This window comes from Fulmarus glacialis, unplaced genomic scaffold, assembly GCF_000690835.1.
Source record: "Fulmarus glacialis isolate BGI_N327 unplaced genomic scaffold, ASM69083v1 scaffold30623, whole genome shotgun sequence".
Classification (NCBI taxonomy): Eukaryota; Metazoa; Chordata; class Aves; order Procellariiformes; family Procellariidae; genus Fulmarus; species Fulmarus glacialis.
In genome coordinates, this window is record NW_009205310.1 from 1 (window position 1) to 20955 (window position 20955).

Genomic DNA, 20955 nt, shown 5'->3' on the forward strand with positions numbered 1-20955 from the left:
CCCAGCCGAAACCAGGACAGCCACACTTAAGATTCATCTGCAACTCCCTTATAAGCAGATGTGACTACTATGCCCAACTTCACAGGCTGAGTTGTAGATAATTGTTCTTGCAGCATCTGTACTGGCTTCTAATTCATCTCTGGCTTCACATAGTTTGATTGATTAAACACGTGGTTTGGGGACTGCTGCCATAGCAACCACCAAGCTACCACCACAGCTCAAGAACAACTCATGTTTCTATTCCTGTTCTCCAAGCCTGGAATTTGCTATCTTTATGTGCTCTGTAAAGCCCAACTCTGATATTTCCAGAACTTGCCATCAAGTGATCATCTGGTTTTCTTTCTCTGTGAGAAGAGTCCAGGACACCAGGATGCCAGGCAAGCCTAGCCCATACCTCACTCTCCCGGGGATCTCTTCTGCTTTTGCATAGTGCTAGATGGGGATCACCCTGGATAGAGGGACTCTTGAGCCTCACTTCTGAGGCCAGGTCGTGGTTCCAGCAGAAAGCAGACTCCGCTGGGAGAAGAGATGTGCAGCAACAAGAAGCTTAAGTCCTTAGCTTGGTGGCTGGGGTACTTTGTGAGCATAGGGCTCAGCTGCCAAGACTATATCTGTATTTTATATTAGATAATATCAGGGAATATGCAGAAGTAATTCAGAAAAAGTGACCAGAACTCCTGGACTTGTCCGTCCCAGCCAGGTTCCCCAGCCATTTGCTAGATAATAGAAGTGGCTTCACCTTCATAGATGCTTTTGCCTGGAGTTGCCTGACTGCAACGTTTAGAGAGGGCTTTGGTTTGTGTGATGTTTTGCATATGTGCTTCTCAAGCCCTATGTTTCATTTTGCAGTGCTTAAAATATTCCTTCCCCCCAAAACCTGTAGGAATGCAGAGATATGATGATGAACAGATTGACCAAAACAGGCTAAACTGAACTTTTCCTCTTTTTTTTACTATGGCCTCTCATCTTATTATCTTTTTTCTGCCATTCACATGCGTGGATAATAATGCATGGAGATGTAAACAGTGCTTTAAGGCTATGCAGATGGAGATGGCTTTTGAAAACTTGTCCTATACTAAATACTCTGCCTCTTTCAGGACCTTCTGGCACTGAATGCTGCAATCTCTGCCCTGCTTGCCAAAATGAGTGCTAAAGAGAATGAAAAAGGATTAGGAAAGCACCAGTTTTCATTCTTTATTATATTATCAGCATGTACTTACAGTAGATTTAATATATACACAGCAGACTATGCATAGGGTATAGTTTTCAAGACTTAGTGCATAGCATTAGGGGTATTTGCCACAGCAATTGTTGGCGTCTTAGTTAAACTGTCCCTAAAATTCTGCAAAGACCGTGTCCTTAAGCATATTTCTTTAGAGTCTGTAGGGAATGGAGAATTAAGCATTTCAATGGGGCTGAAAAGTTGAATGTAAAATCTTTTGTTTCTCTTCAGTTATTGTCCCTTCATGAATTACTGCAGACAGTTCATTGTAACTTATCTTACTGATTTTCTGAGCCCAGATGAAACCCAAACACAAGTAAGCTAACATGCAGATTGCATTACCGCTTCCACGGGAGGGTGGTTTGGTTGAGGTTCTTTATTTTGGGTAACTATCTGTGTTAAACAGCCCTTTAATATTATAAGTCCAGTCCAATAAGCCCTCTTCTGAAAATAAAAAAGAGGGGTGACAATTGCAACCTGACATTACTTACTATTGAAAGGAAAACTGTATACATTCTCCATAGCAAACAGTGCGCAAGCTGAGAAGAGAAGACTCGCATCTTGCCCTGAATTAGCAATGAAATACAGTTGGGAATTGATTGATGCTGAATCTGAATTTTGGCTGCTGGCAGACCAAAACTGTGAAGACATTAATTTATGCTCCAATGACGGTGAGCTAGATTTATAAATGTGGTTAGGTGCCTAAAGATGGAGAGAAAGGCAGGCAACGGGATTTGCTGATGCACTTTGCAGCACCTAAATACCTTTGTCTCACCAACCAGCCAGTGCATGGATGGACACCTTATGTGTTTGAGATGCTTTTTAAAACAGAAGTCAAAGTGACTAAATGTAAATGTGTGCAGAACGTTAAGGAGGTTTCATCACTAGAAAATTATACAGGTTGCAATTCAAAGATTCTAACTTCTAAAATCTCTTGGAATTTCCCTCTGAATGAAAACAGCAACCACTAGTTAACAGAATCAAAAGTGTCAGTAGAAACACACCAGACAAATTCTGTTTTGTCATGTCCCATGTAGGTGATGACTTATTTCTAAAAGATTTCTGGTAGTTGATAGGAACATTCTGCCACCAGCCCCATATTTTCAGAAAGCAAGTGAACACTCTTCAGTGTAAGAATCGCTTCTTACCTAATGGCTTTTCTGACCTGTGTGACAAGTAAATTTTCCATGTAATGTTATTATTTGGTCGATCCTAGAGGCCTCAACCAGACTGAGGTGCCTTTGAAAGAAATTTGCTACAAACCCATCGTAACAAAGCAGCCTCTGCCCCAAAGAACTTGCAGCTGTAGTTAGGGGTGGTGGCAGGCAGTGACAGACTGGCTGTCTGGCTGCGTGTATAGAAGCTCTGGTCCAGAAGCCTTTGGCTAATACTGTGCTGAAACCAGTGAGCCCTGCTGCATGCAAGTGAAGTGCCAGAGCACCATGCTCAATCTGACACCTATCATCTGCTCCAAATTCTGGCCAGCCTGGAGTATGAGCGGGAACAGCAGAAGGTCTCTGTGCTCCATCCGCAGACACATGCCCTAAGGCTCCAGGTCTGCAAGGGCGGTGCAGACCGTCACTTCAGGCTTGTGAATAATTTCATCAAAACAATTAAGAGTGCTCTTGTATAACTGTTAAGAGTATCATGACCTAAATAAAACAGACAAGTCAAGGAAGTGCTTGCTTCTGCAACACCCAGGCACACCGACATTAAGGATTTGACCCTGCAATTTGATAAGCAGCCAGGTCCTAATCAGAGAAAACAGACAAATTTGGGTACTTAGCATGTAAGCAGTCGGGTGGAAAGAAAACTTGATTTTGATGTGCTCTTTTTATGAAATTGCTCCTTATTTCTCCAGGCTTTAATTCTTTCATCCTCAGTTTACCAAACGAAGTAGGATATTCAGCAAAGATTGTATTCTTAGGCTTGCACATATGTATTGTAATTCAGGGTTAGTAATCCAGGGTTACCAAATTGATTTGTTGTTGCAGTCGTATCACTTTTGAGAAGTATCATGTTTATCTGCTTTTGCAATACAACAAACAGTTTTGCTGCTTTTCTGAGTCATCACACCACCACCGAATGAATAATATTAGCAAATGCACTTTCCAAAAGGGCTGAAGTGCAGATTCCCTTTTGGCAAGGCAGCTTGTGGACTTTCTTCTGATTATTTTATTCTTGTAGTCACACGGACTGAACCTGCAGTTACAGAGATGAAAGTAGAAAGCTTCAGCTTTCTGCCCTGCTTAAAATGAAGGCATGAGGCTGGATATTGCCTTTCTGCAGACTTGGGCAGGGCGCTCTGATTCTGCTGCAACGCTCAGATGTCAGCACTGAGGTTAGATGTCAGAGTTACCTACTCGACCAAGAAAGAGCTGCGTTTCCTGACATACTCTTTTCCTTCTTTTTAAGGACTTAGTACTTTTTCAATAAAAATAAATTTAATTTGTGGCTACATTTCAGCTCCATTGGTTTGATGGTATAAGTGGAGCAATACCAGCTTTGGATTTAGAGCAGTCGTGTGGCTGAGTCTCTCTGTGCAGCTTTCATGTGGTCGGGTGAGACATTCTTAGAATCCCCAAACATTTTTGAAGATCCTAAACTGGAGACATTCACAATTCTTCCCTCCCTTTCCACCATTAATCCTTCATGTTTTAACAAGCACTGAAGTTAATACAGCCTACACATGGGCCCCCCTCCCTCCTTTCTTTCTCTTGAATAAAGCAATCTGTTCTTTCCAGTCCATACTCTTGTAAATCAAAGGGATAGATGTCGACACACACCATAACCAAGTATAAACTTCCTTTTTTTAATTAAACAGGATTCTGACATTTGGTTTGAAGAAGTGTTTGTTTGGTTTTATTTATTTTTTTAAATATGTGAAGGATGTCAACTGCTTTTATTTTATTTTTAGTAGAAGATGAATTTTGTGTGGTACCACAAATAATCTCTAGTACAAAATATTTCAGATGCTATTTCATAGTTGAATAGGAAGAGAGTTGGGGGGAGCAATACGGAAGTCTTGGCATTTAAAGCTTTTAGAATTAAGAGTTAACCTCTTTGGTAAAGGTTTCCGTACACATAAATAATTTTTAAGGTACCTTTTCAAATTTAATTGGGAAAAACAGTTGTAATTCTGTTGCTATCCTCTCTGCCGTTTGCTTATTGCTATTAATTATACTTAGACATTTATGTGAAACACAGAAATATCCAGATTCATAATAGCTGATACTAAAAATAGTAAGCAAGACTCTTTGAAGGAACATAGTCTCTATTTCAGTGTACAAATCCAGGTATTTCAGTAGCCAGGGCAAAGTCACCCTAGAATTGCCTCTTTCAAGGTATCTCACACCTTCTTTTGTGGTGCAAAAAGGATGTAATAGGGCACTAAACCAGACAAACCAGTGTTCAGATCTGATATCGCTACTTTCCATGCTGATTCTCAGTCCTTGGCCTGGCAGGAAAAAAGGGCTTTATTTAGTAACTCAGTTGCTGCTTTGTTTCTAGATGATGATTTTAATCCACCTTTGCAGTTGAGGTATATCATCTGTATCTGTTCTGGGGCCACATACAGGTATGTAGCAATGCAAGCATGAGGAGTTAGTCTCCTGATTGCCTGGTCAGAAGAAAGTAGGGCAGCTCTCAGAGGGACTGGGAGTGCTTAGACCCTTTAAATGCTGTTCTTGATGAGCAGGAGTGAGAGCAGAAGGTTTCAAGTAACTTGTACATATACTTTTGGCCTTTATCTTTACTTGTTTATTCCTCAGGAGGGCAGGCATAGGTGATCAGAGGTCCAGGCCCTATTCTTCAGTTCCTATGGATAAAGGACTATGAGTTTGGCACCTTTTCGTGGTTCTAGCTAAGCGACAGTACCACAGCTTTGTCCCTCTGCTCTCAGTCCCTCTAAGCCAATTCCCTCAAGCATGGAAAAGGATCTGCCTCTTCATCTCAGCTGCAGTTAATTTTATTGCCCGCTGTTGTCTGTGTTAGACTGACCTATAGTAGCATGCCACAGACTGTAGTGCTTTTTCACATGTGTTTGCTCAGCTAGAAAATCTACCCAGGAGTTTCCTGAGTGCCTGCTGCAATATAACCTGGTATTTTGGAGTCTAGAAATGCCTGTGAACTCCTCAGATCGCTTCTTCCCACTGACGAAGTATTGTTTTGAGATCCATCTGGTGTCAAGTGTAGGCATATGGCACCAGTATGGCAGCGCTGCCTACGGGGGTGGTTTCCTGCAGAAGAGGTCTCGCTGAATGCAGTAGTCATTGCCTATTGAAAGTCATTATTGTTTAGCACCCAGGTCTTTGTGAACTTGTTCAACTGGTGGCTGGGCAGAGTGCCATCCGAATCTACGGACATGAGCACAGACAGCTGAGTCTCTGGGGCCTTACACACATCAGATGTGGGTACTGAGGTCGGGCTTCTCAGTAAGGAGAATCTAAACGACTGTCTGTCCCGAGCATGTGTATCTGTGGTTGAAGGGATACGCCATCATTAATCCAAATCTGGGCCGGATTAAGCTTCTAAAATAAAAACAAGCTCTCCCAGCCACTTGAAGAGGGCTCGGGGCCTGTTTGAATTGAGTGCATCAGCGGGGAGGGAGGGAGGAGGCAGAGGCGGCTGAGCAGAGTCCCCACCTCCTCGCCCCTGCAGCGCTTCTCTCCGTACGGGCTGAGACGACCCGACAGCTGCCAGAACAGGGGGCCGGGTGTGCTGCCTTCGTCCCTTCGACTGCAGGCCTCTCAAGGGCTGGGCAACACTTAAGTTTCTGAGGCCAGCCCTCCCTTTGCCATGACAAGAGCACAGACATTTCATGCTTTGTTTCTTAATTACGTTTTCAGCGCTGTTCTTGTAACAGCCGGGAGCAGAAGCTTTAGCATTCGGGGAGCGGGATCGCCCGTTTGCCAGACAAAAATCTCGGGTTTACCAGCCTGGGCCTGGCTCTCCCTTTCCCCTGGGCAGGGCTCCCACCTGGAGCCGATTCAGGCTCGCTCGTCTGGCCCTTTGAGAGCTGCTCACCTCCGCGGACAGGCAGAGCATGCAGAGGGGATGAGGCAGCAGCACCAGCGTGGTGGTGCCCACCAGAAGGCCATCACCAGGAGCAGAAAATCTGGGTGGAAGATCCCAAAGCCAGAAGTACCAGAAATACTTTGGTAGGGTTGCTGAGAAAGCTAAGAAGAGACATAGAAAGCTAAATCCAGCAGACTGGATTTGCATGTAGGGAGAAAACACCAGAGCATTAAGCTAAAGTGAATAATGAAATGATTCGCTGCACAGAGCAATTCGGAGAAGTGAAGGTGACCAAACACTGGGTTTGCATGTCTCTTGTGGGTCCCGACAACTTGCAGACACCAATGCTCTGTGGCACCCATAAAAAGATAACGCTGGGAACCTCCTATTCTAAATGCCGCTTTTATACCATGGACACTAAACTCCCTGTGGAATTGCCCTCTGACATGATCCCTCTTATATTTCTTCATGCACTGTTGCCATATACTATGAAACTAGCTGCTTCTGTCCTCTGCAATGGGTAACTAAGCACCTACAGCATATAAAATATGCCTAACTGAAAAACTGGGAAGCTTTACCGTCGTTACTGGAAAGTGCCGTGAGATTTCCCTAGAAAGGTGTGGTAGAAGTGCAAAGAGGGATACGCTGTTATTTTAAAACCTGACCATGCACTGGTTCCTCCCCCTTTGAAGTCAGTGGCAAAACTCTGTTTTAGAGGAGCAAAACTACTTGAATCGGCAAACAAGAGGCAGCCTGGAGGCAGAGGAGGCTTACAGGGAATGGTTTCTGCTGCTCTCCTTGAGCACAGAGCTGTTCAGACAGACTGGAGACCTGTCTGCCACTCTCTCCCATTAAGGCTAAGAAATGCTTTTAAAGTTGTTAAATGATTCGGCTGGATCTTACAGCCCTTACTCATCTGAGTACTGCCATTAACTTTAAGAAAATAATCACTATATTAAGTGCTATGGAGTGGAGTCCTTAAATTGTTAAATTCTAATATTTGACAGAAGTTTTTCCTCGGTAGAAAGATAATATTGACATAATTAAAAGGATGTGAACATTTCATCAATTGAAGAATGCAAGTTACTTTGGAGTGATACGTAAAACTAGAGGCAGTGCAGAGGGCTTAAGTCTGTGTCATGTCTGTAGGTTATTTCTGAACTTTATGAAAAACACACTTTAGCAGTTTATGTCCTGACCATTCAAATGTATTCTGGGATTCTGGATTCAAAAACATGCTAACCATGAAAACACAACATTTAAAAATACACTGTCCACTTGGCTTCTTTGCCCTGCTTCAGAGTCTCCCAAGTTTGTTTCGGACAAACTGAGAACTTTGTTGTGGAATAACTTGTTTGAATTGGGGTTTCTTAAAATACATATGGAGCCTTGTAGCTGCTGCGGGGTGTACACAGTGGTGGAGCTGTACTATTTTAAAATCATCTGGCTATTTCACTTCGTGTAAGAATATCTGTCAGCTTAGTTATAAGGAATGAGAGGGGTTGATTAAAACAACTCACGAAGCAATTAAACAAAGAGATAAAATGTAGAACATGTGCTGTAGGGTCGTTTTAATTATAATGTATGGCGGATCTGTGGAAACCGGATGGCAGCTGCATTGTAGCTGAGTTTTAAGTCCCTCTTAGCAGTACTGAAGTCCTGTTACTCACAGGTGGGTTTTCTTATCTGTAGAGCTAATAGGTCCTTTGGAAATGGTGTTTGGAAGCTACCTTTTGTTGCTATGACTGACCATAGTGTAATTACTACGCTCAAAAGCTTAGATGGATATGGACTAGAATAGGCAATTATGTATACTAATCATCTAGTCATTAGATACTAGGCTATATAACATCAGAGAAACATATGCAGAAGCTTTAGTCAAGAAGGGAAGGGATCAAAGATGTCAAATAAACAGCCACAAGAATCCAGAGAGAATGGGGAAGAAAAAAGGTAGTGGCAGCTTACTTCATTGTCTTGGCGATCTTATTAGGTCAAAAAACCAGTACTGAATATACTGCTGCGTGCTAGAAGTGTCTACTAAGTTAATTTAGCATATAATCTGGCTTTAAACAATAGATATCAGGTAGCCACATGAATTCAGTAAAAACTCTTTAAACTTCACATTTTGCTTTGTTCTTATTAACCTCGTTATAGACTTCAAGAGCTAGCGTAATTAATTCTAGCCCTCTCAGAAGGGGTTTTAAATCTCTGGTGTAAGAGTTCAAACCAGTCTCTAGCTACTAGAAATCAAGATGAGGAGCAGTAAGGAAAGAAGACAACACATCTGCCCACGTCAAAGTTTTTAAAACTCCATCCACTCCTGCCAGAGACAGGGTGGTCAGCTAGGTCGACATTGCGTCTGGTTCAGCTTGGCAGCTCTTATGTTCCCAATTCAACAAAGTTTACTTAAATGTCTGCAATGCTTTTTATGCAACTGAAATACAGTAACTTAGTTAACCCTTTGTCATTGAGTAAAATGGGTTCACACATAGGAACATCACTACTTCAAAATATCCAGTCATTAAAGTATTACAAAGATTTGTTACCAAAACTCATTGGAAACAGCCAGAAAATGAATTTTTAAGAATGCGACCACTAACAGTGACTTTAACTTTCTGACTGTAATTGCCACAGCAGTTCAAGTCTTGCTCTGTGGCTTGCAAGCATCACTAAAACTGCCCATGAAAAAATGACATTTGCTTCTGTTTGCAAACTGTCTTTATTAGTATGCGAATTCTCAGGAAATTATATGAATGCTGTAACTTTTGCTTTCCAATCTGCATAAATCAAAGACATAACATCCAGGACCAATTATATAAAAATGGGAAATAATTCCTTAGAAAGATGGTGGAGGACTTGAAGGAGTTATAGCTTGTTGCTCTTGGCTGTAGCTTGTTGGCACATGAAGGTTCTGGGGACTGTTCCCTTGAGGACTTCAGATGTTGTATGTTATTTTAAAGAGACTGGAAGGCCGTAGTTGGGATAGATACCCATCTCCATACTGGCTTGTGGGGCACTCTACCAGATAGCCAGGCTAACCGTTACACCAGTCTGGCTCCTCAGCATCCCCAGCTAAAGAAAATGTACAAAGGCAACTTAGCTGTCATTAAAATGAGGAAAAACTCATTTCTGCTCAAACAGCGTAAGGGAAAGTGTGGTTCCCTCTACTATTAGAACAGGACCTCTCTGTAGCAGAGAAATCAATCATTGATCCAACAATGAGACGTGGCTTGTCAGCTGATGCTCTCAAGGCAGCACACCTTGAGGTGAACTTTGGAGAGTCTCTCAGACTCACCTCAAATTGTTTGAGAGTTAAAAGCTAGAGGAGCAATAGGGGAAGAGCTCTCCCTGATGGGAAATCATGGGCCAGGATGCCAACCTCTGTTGGGCTGGCATCTGGTTATTTGAAGTTCTCACTTTTGGAAATGAAATTAAGCACTTTCCCATCACTGTCATGGAGAGGTTATCTCAGGTTTTTAGCATCATGCTAAGACTCATCCTATGGTGCATATTTTCCCTAGGACTGATGGAACTACACATTTTAGGGTCAAAATTAGCTCTTTGCATGTGTCCTATTGGCTTTAGCAGAATTACTGGTGTGCAACAAATACGAATACAGCTCATACAGTGATTTCTAAAATACAAAATACTAATTACAATATGCTTCCTTAAGGAGAGAAGATGACTGACCGTGTAACCCCTCTCTTCTTCTCTACCTGTTTTACTCCAGTCCTCTGTGATGTCTGTCTGTTTTGCCCGCTTTCACCCAAACCTGGTCGTTGGTGGAACATACTCTGGCCAAATTGTCTTGTGGGATAATCGCAGTCACAGGCGCACTCCAGTTCAGAGGACTCCCTTATCTGCTGCTGCTCACACGGTAAGGATAAAAATCACCTCCTCCTTTCCTTAGAGGAAATGGTCAGCAGGGAAGTGGAGCTGTCTAGTTGTGTATACAATGCTGGTTGCCACACAGATAAAAACATAAGTGTGGCCCTTGAAGGGAAAGAAATAGATAAGAGAGATGTACAGTGCTTAACCATCACACTTTGTACGGTCAGGTCAGGAGATTATCCTCCTTTCCAAGGAAGAGGGCAGGATCAATTACAACACTTGAGTGAGGCACCTTTGTGCCAGCACAGTGGCACTGTGACTCTTGCTCTCCATTGCCTGTAAAGAGAGCCAGGTCACTATAGGAACTGTGTGTCTGTCAGCACAGCATGGCAGGCAATTTGAATCATTTATTGTTGTCTTGTTGTACACGAGTTTCTCTTTTGAACCAGATTAGGCACCTACAGTGGTCTCAGTGGAGTCCTGTAAGTAGACAGCGGTGCCCTTGAAGAGAGCGGGGCAGTTTGCTTCTGTTTTCCAGTAGAGCAATACATAAACGCCTGTCATGGTCTCCTACTCCAGACAGGGCCATAGGGCAGAGCTTGCACAGTGAGGGGAGTTTGTTTCAATAGAATGATGTGGAAGAGCATTTTGCTGACACACAGAGACACCTGCAGATATAGTGATAGCAGCACAGGGCTCTGGTGATATACAGGCAGAGCAGTGGCACAAAATGCCTCAGAAGGAATAGAGTTTCTCTGTGATACAAAGATGTCGTCTGTGGTAGAAGACTCCCTCTTACATTGCAAAGTACTCATATTGCGCTGGAGGAAGAGACAAGCTTGGATTGCCTGCTAAAGTGTCCTCACTCTGCAATGGTGCTGACCTCCAGTCCATCCTGCAGTAACATGTTGTGCATTCTTGAGCTCTCCTCTTCCAGGGTTTGGGCTCAGGCAGCCTCTTCATAAGAGGTGGAAGGTGTACTCTGTGGATGGTAAACATATCTCATCTTGGGAGTGGGCTTGGGACCATTCCTGAGTGGGAAGTGGAAAAGAAAATACAGGCTGAAAGGAGGAGAAAAATGTAATAGTATGATGTAAGAATGCAGAAAAATGCAGATTTCCTGAAACATAAGCAACTGAACTATACAAAGCACTCAGAGAGATAAGATAATAATCTTGTTCTAGCAGAAGATAAAATAATAATCTTGTTCTAGCAGAACGAAGGATCAGACAAAGTGATAGGTCTTTTGCACCTCCAGCTTTTACAATTCTGCAATTCTTATCTTTGGAATTTGCAGATCAAGGTTCAGCTTTTAGTTGACTGTGACAACATAATCCCTGGAGTTAAAAGACAGCTCCAGAAGCCATGCCACGTGAATTAATGCAAAAGATTCAGCATAGGGCCAGTATTATGATAGCAAGTGTCTTATATTAAAAAATGGGAAGTGTGCACAGATACGCTTAGTGGGCCAGGCAGTACAAATATTGTTCCCTAAATTTCCACTATCATGAATGTTGATGTAATAATCTTACGATTTGTGCCATGGGTTGCAACGTCAACGCTGCTTTTCATTTCCCTAATGTTTTTGCTCATTTTGTCGCCAGTAATGTTGTTCAATCTGCATGAAAAGAAACAGTCTCTCCTGGAAGTGCAATTCAGAGATGTAGCAGACCAGAAAACTAGTGGCAAGAAGCTGACTGTCACTGAAAATTGAACAACTGGGACTCAAAATCTAGTGGAAAAGAAAAGATTAATGGGAAGTAATTTGTTTACACTCAGAAAACATTTAAGAAAAAATTGTACCTCCTGGAATTATACATTAAACGAGTTTTATTATTGCAATAGAACAATATGTGATGTTTTGCTTTTTACAAACATAAATAAATGACTTTCAGTTGTGGATGAGCACTCTGTGTGCTGTCATGGATTGGTATAAATAAGTGTTTACACAGTCGTAACATGAGGAAGCATGGTGTTTTTAAGGAGTGATCAGATTTTACAATAAAAGAGTGCTTACTTTATGTTCATATAAAGGAATCACTTACATAAACTGTAAATGAAGTCTTGGTTGCAAAAGGCTGGCTTGAATCCTAGCTGCCAAGAAAAAAAAAGGATTAAATTAAGACAACTCTACTGTAGCAATGTTACTTTATGTAGTGCTAGATACGTGAGTTGAATAGTCATTTTTTAATTTGAACTTATGCCATATGTGAAAAAAGGATTTTTCTCTTTTCTTTCTCTCACTTTGTTTATTTGAAACAGATAGAGTGTGTTGTTATCATTGACTTAAACGTTCCTGAAGTTTAGTACCACTGATTGCTGCCTGGATTCACCAGGAAAGAGAATTCTACCCGCAGCTTATTCATTAATTTCCTTTCACACCCACCACACATCTGCACTTGGGACAACAGGAAATTTTAATTAAGACAAAACCCTTTTGCATGATGATTTCATTTCCAAAATAAATAAAAGCAAGCTGGCAGCGACCCTTTGAAAGGAAGGAGCCTGTTTAGACTTTCCGTTACGTACAGTTGGTTGTCTTTTTCATCCATTTTCCTTACGTCTTTTCATTTCTGCCATGAGTTTTATTGTGCATGAAATTGATGGCTGGTAGCCCTGATTAAAGCCAGACCTGGCACACTGAGGTGCTGCTGGAAAGGCGTGGCTTGCTCTCTCCCTCCCCCCCAAAAATATTCTCGATACTCCGCTGCTTGCTTTAGCTTCCTCCCACCCACTCTGTCCCTCTCTGTTTGGACTACTGGAGGTCCAAACACCCAGGAAAAAATGGGTCTATGCTTATTTCACGCATCAGTATGTGCTACTCATGTTTAGCACTGGGGTCATTAGCTCACCACGAAGCAGCAAGAAGGTCCATCGCACGAGCGTAATAGCGTGAGACACAGATTGTGAGGGACAGATTGGGGTCCATTTGATGATCTGGGGGAAACCAGGTGCCTGACAATCTTGAGAGAAAGAGAAAAATCAGCATCAGAACGGACCTTGAGACTTACTGCTGAGTACAGGTGGCCTCCAAGCACAAGGTACCATTTCAGCAGCAATTGCTGAGTCCACCTTCGGTGTGCGCATACACACCCTGTGCATCAGATGCTGCCCTTTTTGCACTTAGGGAGGGCGCATTTACTGGGCCCGCTCAGGTATCAAACCTGAAAGCTAGCCAGTTTCTTTAAATAAGGAAAATATTAGTGAAAAGTAGTTTTTCTTCCTGGAGACACAGGTCTTCTAATCATTGGCAAAAGAGGCAGAGAAATACAATTGTTCTCTGCTTGACTTGTGTATATTTCTTACCCTTAATTCAGCAGTATCCACTTGTACAGGTCAAAGAAAATTAAATCTTATTGTTCAGTCTGACTGATTTTTCACTCTGGAGGTTGTTGAACTTGAACCATCCCTCACATGTCACCGTCAGATATCAGACGACGCTTTAGGCTCAAAATGTTACCAGGTTCCTTGGAAAAGGAGTAGGCCAAGTTTCATCATTGCATACTAAGTGGAATTCAGCCTCTATGGAATGACTGTGCTATGGTGAACCAGTAACACCCTAAATTTAGTCACTCTGCATTTATAATGACAGATTTAAAAAGGTATATTGGCCAGTGCTGGAGAACGCTGATGGACTTGTTCATGTTTTTCAACGGGAGTACATTTGCAAATATTTAGCATACAAGCCAAATTCTGGAAAAGTTCAAGTTTTATGCAGCTGTTTTCTTGAATAAAGTTTTCATTTTGATTCCATTTGGATAATTTGCCTCTTTCTGCCGGTTATTTTCAGTGTCAAAAGCCATCAGTAGAATGATACATGTCCCTGTGGGTGAAATCTCATCCACATAATTCAGTATTTTCACAGCATTACTCAGCTGGGTTGTTTTATTATGAGGAAAATGAAACTTTGAAAACATTTCCACCTCCATAATGTACCTCTTAAAATTTAAATTAAAAAAAAACCAAAACAATTCCTATCTGGCAAAAGCTGACTCCTGTATTTTCCAGGCATTATGTGACTACTTAATCATTCTTTAAAGTAACGTAGGAGACATTAGAAATTTGTTCGTGATGATGTGAGAATGGCTCTCTGATTTCCAGTGTTAATGTGTTTTCAGCATCCTGTGTATTGTGTGAATGTAGTTGGAACACAGAATGCGCACAACCTCATTACCGTCTCTACGGATGGCAAAATGTGCTCCTGGAGCCTGGACATGCTCTCAACTCCACAGGTGGGTTTGTTTTCTCTTATACAGGGAAAAAAAGCACCTTTGGTAGAGCAGGATACCTGCTTAATGGAACATAGCTCCTAAAAGCCAAAACCTCACGTCCTATACAAACTAAAACCAATGGATGCACTTGAAAGAGTACAGCTTGCTTCCAGCAGTCTCTGCTAAGAGCCAAAACCCATTTCCTTTACCACAAATCATGTAATTATTGTAATACGTTAATACATAGGTCAGTTTCAAGTGAAAATGAAATAATCCATTTTAAAGCACGGTAATTACAGAAGTCGCCTGTGGTATAAATTGCACTTACTCTACAGCATTGTTTAACAAATATGGACTAGATTGCACTGCTGCTGAACACACCCTAGGCACTACGGGTTTCCAAGGCACACAGTCAGAAAGCTTACTTTGCTGCCTGCCTTCAGTAGCCAGAGGAACAAACAATGCAAATCAAAAGTCTTAGAACTAATTTCCCCCCTCTGGAATGTTTGCAACTATTGTCTCCCCCACACACACACCGCCTTTGTATCAGAAATGAAAGGGAACCCAGGAAAATTGTCCAAACCACTAGTGATTATAATAATGGAAACTCAACAAAGAATCTGATGCTGACAAAGGTCTATGGAAAGCGTCTTTTTAAGTGTTATCTTCTGGAGTAGTACATTTTCTATTCCAATTCATCACTCATTTTTTATACGTAATTTCTTAGAAAAAAAATAATTTAAAATCATTTTTACTAAGCATCATGGGATCTGATCTTGTTTCAAAATACTGCACAGAAAATCCTTTTAATGATTCCATTAATCATCAATTAATCATACATTGATGTGCAATTACTATCGAATTATTTGCTTTTCACAAGAGGTGGGACTCCTCTACCCTAACCTTAGCCATCCGAAAGTTAAGTCCATGTCAAGTTTAAGCTAGTAATTTCAGTTCCCTTTACACTTAATGTAGAGAGAGACTGGGCACTTCTGGAGGATAGAATCATCCCATCCCAGTGTGAAATACCATTTCAGATACCCACCCTGGGTACAGAACTGTCAAATCTTAGGATGGAAGGGGCTTCTGGAAGTCATCCCATCTACTCCCCTACTCAAAGTGAGGCCAACTTCAAAGTTAGATCATGTTGCTCATGCTCATCTAAGGCAACAGTATGGGTGTGGTATTTTTGTCCTGGGACTATGAGAAACCAATACACTTCTGGAGTAGAAGTGGAAGCATCTGAAATGGCCCAGACATCTATGTTTAAGCACCTGAATCCCTTCCCCAGTTTCTCACTTAAACATCAAGAAGATAAATCCCATCCTTATGTATTCACTTACTGGAATACTAAATTTTGAAGCAGAGATTTGTGAACATCTCAGTTTCGGTACTTCATCACTCAGATGGAATTTCCCTGCTCCAAAACTGGCTTTCAACAAGGGTGGGAACACACCCCACATGATGCTGAAGTTTGGTGCATGGCTCATGGTGATCTAGAAAAGAAAGGCACAGGACTTGATGTCAAGCTACGTGCCATAGCTTTAAATTGGGAGGAGTAGAGTGTTGCTGATGTGTGTCAGTCTGAAACTTTCCGAAGACACAGATCCAGAGCACTCGTGTACAGCCATGGCGTAGGCGCTGGGAGGAGAGAGTCCACCACAGTATCTGGCCGTGTCTCCACAGAGACACTAAATGATGATCTCACCCCAGAAGATTTTCACAGAAATATATGGTCCGTGGGTGCTCTGCCAATGCATTTTCCAGGTCTTGTTTTGCCTTTTTAGTAGAACCAAATGCATTTCAAAGAAAAGTATAAACCAAGCAAAAGTATTTCTCTATGGATTTGCAGCCCTCTCCTCTCACAGGGATGCCCACTTTCTTCAGCTACAGTAAAAAGCCCTTCTGAGAAAAACGCTATAGGCTTTGGCCCTAGAAGAATAGCAGCTTAGACATTTTAAACATAGAAAACATACCCACTTAAATAGCTAAAAATGAAAATTGCTAAATCATTCAGTCCCTTTGTGGATTCTTGGGTTACACTATTTACACTGAACAACCAAAAAGTTGTGCAAAATCTGCTCAAATCGTACGCATCTTCCAATGGCCACAAACTGTTCATGCTGGTTGTACTTGCAATAGCAGAAATGGGCATGCTGATTTACTTTGAAATATAGCTACCAAATGAAAAAAGAAAATATGTTTGCTGGTTTGTAGCTTGATGATGGAGTCTAGCGGGAGTGTTTACGGTTACCTCAGAAAATCCCTGAAAAGCACTGCTTAGAATGGTGGTAGTGACAGGAACCCAACTTTTTTATTTTGTTCTGCAAAGGGACAAATAGCACAGTCTGAGAAATGCCTCAGGCACACATGCTATTACACGTGTTTCCTGACAAACAATTGATTTCAAAAATGTTTGTAAATAGAAGGGTATTGCATGTTTTATTAGAGCCTGGGGCTGGCAAGTGTAACCATTAAGGTATTATCTTTCGTTTCTGCACCATGAAGATTTTAAATTCTCACTTGTCATCTCTGCCTGATTTAAGATGACGTAGCAAAGACCAGTGCCTTCCAGCCACTCTCAAACGTGTGACAGACAGTGGCGGGGATGGCAGGAGCAGTGCATCCTAGTTTATGACATTGCATCTTCTCACAATGTCCTATGTAGACACCACTGTCCTGTGGCTGGGTCAAATGATTTCTTCTTCCCCTCCTGCTACCCTTTGTAACATTTAGAAATTAATTAAAAAAACAACAACAAAGAGCCAAACAAAAGGATGATCGCAGAATAATAATGAAGACCTGTTTTGGTAGGAGAGCATGGAGCTGGTGTACAATAAGTCCAAACCAGTGGCGGTTACAGGAATGGCTTTCCCAACTGGAGATGTCAATAACTTCGTCGTTGGCAGTGAAGAGGGAACAGTCTACACAGCCTGTCGTCATGGAAGGTGACGTTCAGGATTTTGTACTTAAATAACATTGTGTACCTGTGTTGGCGTGAGGTAGCCAAGTGTGTGTGGAGAGTGTTTCATGTTTTTTCTCTTGAATCAATGGTATCTGTACTGTTCTACTTTACACGACTAGGACAGGAGTTGCCTGACTGAGTATCTGTGCTACAGCCTGTTATACTGGGGTAGTTGTCCCAGGCTCCCTGCATAGTTGGTGGAGAGCAATGACTGCTCTTAGGGTTTGATTTCCTTTAGCTTTTTCAGACAACTGCCTGAAGAAGAGACGACTGGGACCTCAGAAATGCCTCTTTCTCACCCGTGAGGTGAGACGGAGGTCTAGACAGCTAGCTGAGATGTCTGGGCAGGTCGAATCAGGCCCCAGGAAACAGTTTTGTTGCAGGGTAATCAAGCCTAAACCACTCATAAGAGATGGTAATCTGCTTTATTTTTTACCATCCTCAGCTCCAGCTTCAGTCTCCACAGGCATATATCAGAGAAAAGGCACCATGGACACATGTGCACGTGAGAAACAGAGCATGCATGTCCCAATGCACGGCCATCCAGCGCCGGGTATTCCCGCGCAGCACTGCAGGCTGCATCTGCACAGCCAGGCTAGAGACTGAGCCCTGCTGGCCCCCGCTCTCGGTGGGCAGATTGGACATGCCCACCCTCTCCAGGAGGGCGAGAGGGTTTTGTTGTACAGCCAGGAGCCATGCCACACCGTTTGCCCTCAGTCTGGGCTGCCGCCTGGTTTATTCGCTAACATGGACGTAGCCACAGTGTGCCGCGCGGGTACGCAAGCTCTGGCTGACCTGCTCCCAGGATTCGTACCCTGTGCTCTCTTACACACAGTGGTCATATCCCTTCCTCGCATAACCCAGGCTATAGTTTAATACTGCAAGTTCCTTAGTTTGCACCTTGTAAATCTGCAGAATGCTAGCATGTTCTGTTAGCTTCTGGTAGTAGTTTCATCCTCTGGGATGCTTGAAAGGCTTTTGTAAAGAACAAACTTTTTTCACTGATAGATTTAAGGCTCACCCCCACACTTCAGTAGTTTGCAATATTCTCTGAATTCATATTTTATCATATTCTGTGTTTCTGTTGACCAAATAGACATCAATACACTGGTTTAAGATTGTAAGGCTTCTATTACACATTCCTACTGTTTTACATATATTTTGTTCAACATAATTTTTGTTTTAAAATATTTTTATTTTAGCCTGACCGCTGACAGTACTGCAAAATTGTATCTATTTAGGTATTATACTGATAGGCTGTGTGGCAGATGATGGTTTGAATTAGTCTTAGGCTGCTATGATAAATGAAGCGTGCCCAAGGGCATTTCTCACTTCTGATCTTTCAGACATGCCTGGTTTGTTCCTCACAAGAGGAGAAAGGTGCCAGATCCTCGTTAGCCCACCTTTTTAGCAAACCTTCTGCTGACCATCAACAAACGCACTCCTTTTCTGCTCCTGCCTGTCTTTCCTAGAGCATTTTGCTATCATCCCCATTTTATTTCCAGAGGCTCCTGTGTCCTCCAGCCCAGCACAGTAGAGCGCCATATGTTATTCTGGAAAAAGGTGTGTCAAAGCACAGCAGATACACAAGGTGTTCTCAATGCTCCAGAATTCCCCTTACCTGGCCGACGACATGGCAGACAGGTGGGGATAAAATATGAGGTGTGCTTTGTACCCAGCACCGCAGAGGCACTGCAGAACCCAGCCCCTGCTCCAGCACATGCTGCAGGGTCTGGCAGGGGAGCCTAAGTGAGGCCACACTGTCATGGTCAACAGGAGAGGTGAGGGGACACCACGCTAGCAATATGAGGGACCAATTTCCTCCAGTGCAGCTTCTCATCTCTTTGGGTACGCTGTAGTCACACTGGCACAGGGCTGGCAGCCTTGTCAGAGCTGTGGCTATTTTTAATGTATTTTCTTCCATTGGCAATTTTTCTGTAATGTAACTAAAAGGGTAATTTCATGATTCCCCTCTCTATATATACTGTGAGAGAGCACCGACAACTGATCTGGCATCATTTGCTTCCAGGAAGAAGAAAACTGCACACATTCTCTCTCACACAGTGTTGTATTTTTCCTTCCTAATAGCTATTCTAGCCTCAGGCCGATGAAATGCACATCTCCCCTTGTTCAAAGTAATGCCTGTATGATACTTGATCACAGGAACAGTTCCTTCACTGTTTGTGAAAAAGGATTTGCTTCCTAGTGACGTGATTGACTGCTGTGGAAAGTTATTTTAGATATTTAAGAGAAAAGAATTGCTCATGATAAGTCATTAACATACTTGCATTTTTATTTTAATGGTTATTTCTTGTGATAATGGCTTACTCAGAGGCATAAGCTATAGTATAATTATAATTTAGAATTATTTTATAATTATATGTAAATGTTATTTCAAGCTACAGTAGTAGACAGTGTATGTAAAAGTGAGTAAGGCAAGTCTTCAGAAGTAAGAGAAAGTCTCCCTGTGCTGGATCCTGAGCATTAATTGTGCCCACAGCAGTAAACCTCTGCAGGCAAAGGCCTTACTGAAAGGAGAGAGATTTACAGATTAAATGGAACTTTAAAAGGAAACAGGAACCTAAGAGTAAAGAAAAATTATGTTCAATCACCAGATGTTAAATCACTCTCTGAATGCAAATGTCTCTTCTTCCTGCAGTAAAGCTGGCATTGGTGAAATTTTTGAAGGCCACCAAGGACCCGTCACAGGAATCAATTGTCACATGGCAGTGGGTCCAATTGACTTTTCCCATCTCTTTGTTACATCATCATTTGACTGGACAGTCAAGTTGTGGACCACAAAGGTGAGAAATCTGAGCTGGGGTGGAATGGGTAATGCCATTTGTGAAAATGCTGTTGTCAGAAATATTTCAATATTGACTATATCAAGTCCTAAGAATCAATTAATTGAAAGGCTGTGCTTAGAATAGGCATAGTGATAAAATTGTAAGTAAAATATATATCTAGTGTAACTGTGTCAACCATATTCGCCCTGGAGCGTACCTTGCCCTTTAAAGGTAGATTCAGCTGGCCTGTCCTTCAGTATTAAACCTAGTGCTGAGCAATTTCACTAGGCAAGGAGATTAGGATGTCTCATACTGCAAGTCATCAAACAATCCATCCAGCACGCCCTGTGCAGGCTAAATTGCAAGGCTAATACTGTGCACCATGGTGGTGCAGCAGCAGGAACACTTTCTTCTGATGAAGCAACAGGGGAAGCACACGTATGACTTAATGGAATCAATATCACTCGTGAAATTCATTGCTGTAGGAGGTTGTGATAGCCAAAAAGTATAAATTGTCCCAATGACATTAGACACTGATGGCTGGAAGCAGGGAGGAAATACATGCTGGAACTTACATTCATGACCACCATGGATCTCTTGCTGACTACTCTATGGCTGTGTCCCCCTGACCGCTTACAGGGAGAGCACTATGAACAGCAGAAATGAATACACAGTCCTGTGAAGCTTTGAAACCCCAACACCTCCATAGGACTGTATGAATATAGGGTAATGACAGCATGAGCGAAAACTGTGGGACAGAGTAAAGAGTCCAACCTGTTTCATTGTACAGGCTGAATGAGAGGTAAAATCCTAATTATATAAACCATCTAAACAGTTCTTTTTGTCATACACCAGAGTAGAGAACTGCCTTCCAAATGCCAGGCTTTTGTCTTAACCGTGGTTTTATGCCTGCTTTTGGTTCAC

General features: G+C 42.2%; 1 protein-coding gene across 1 annotated transcript; it reads left to right on the plus strand.

The window, feature by feature from the left end:
- Positions 1-9968: 9968 nt before the first annotated feature.
- On the plus strand, positions 9969-20049 carry LOC104075021 (cytoplasmic dynein 1 intermediate chain 1; the record flags this gene model as incomplete). The annotated part of the gene is made up of 4 exons (XM_009575362.1): positions 9969-10115; positions 14188-14301; positions 17095-17228; positions 19905-20049. Coding segments are annotated over 4 exons (540 nt in total), but the record flags the coding sequence as incomplete, so codon positions are not given.
- Positions 20050-20955: the final 906 nt, after the last annotated feature.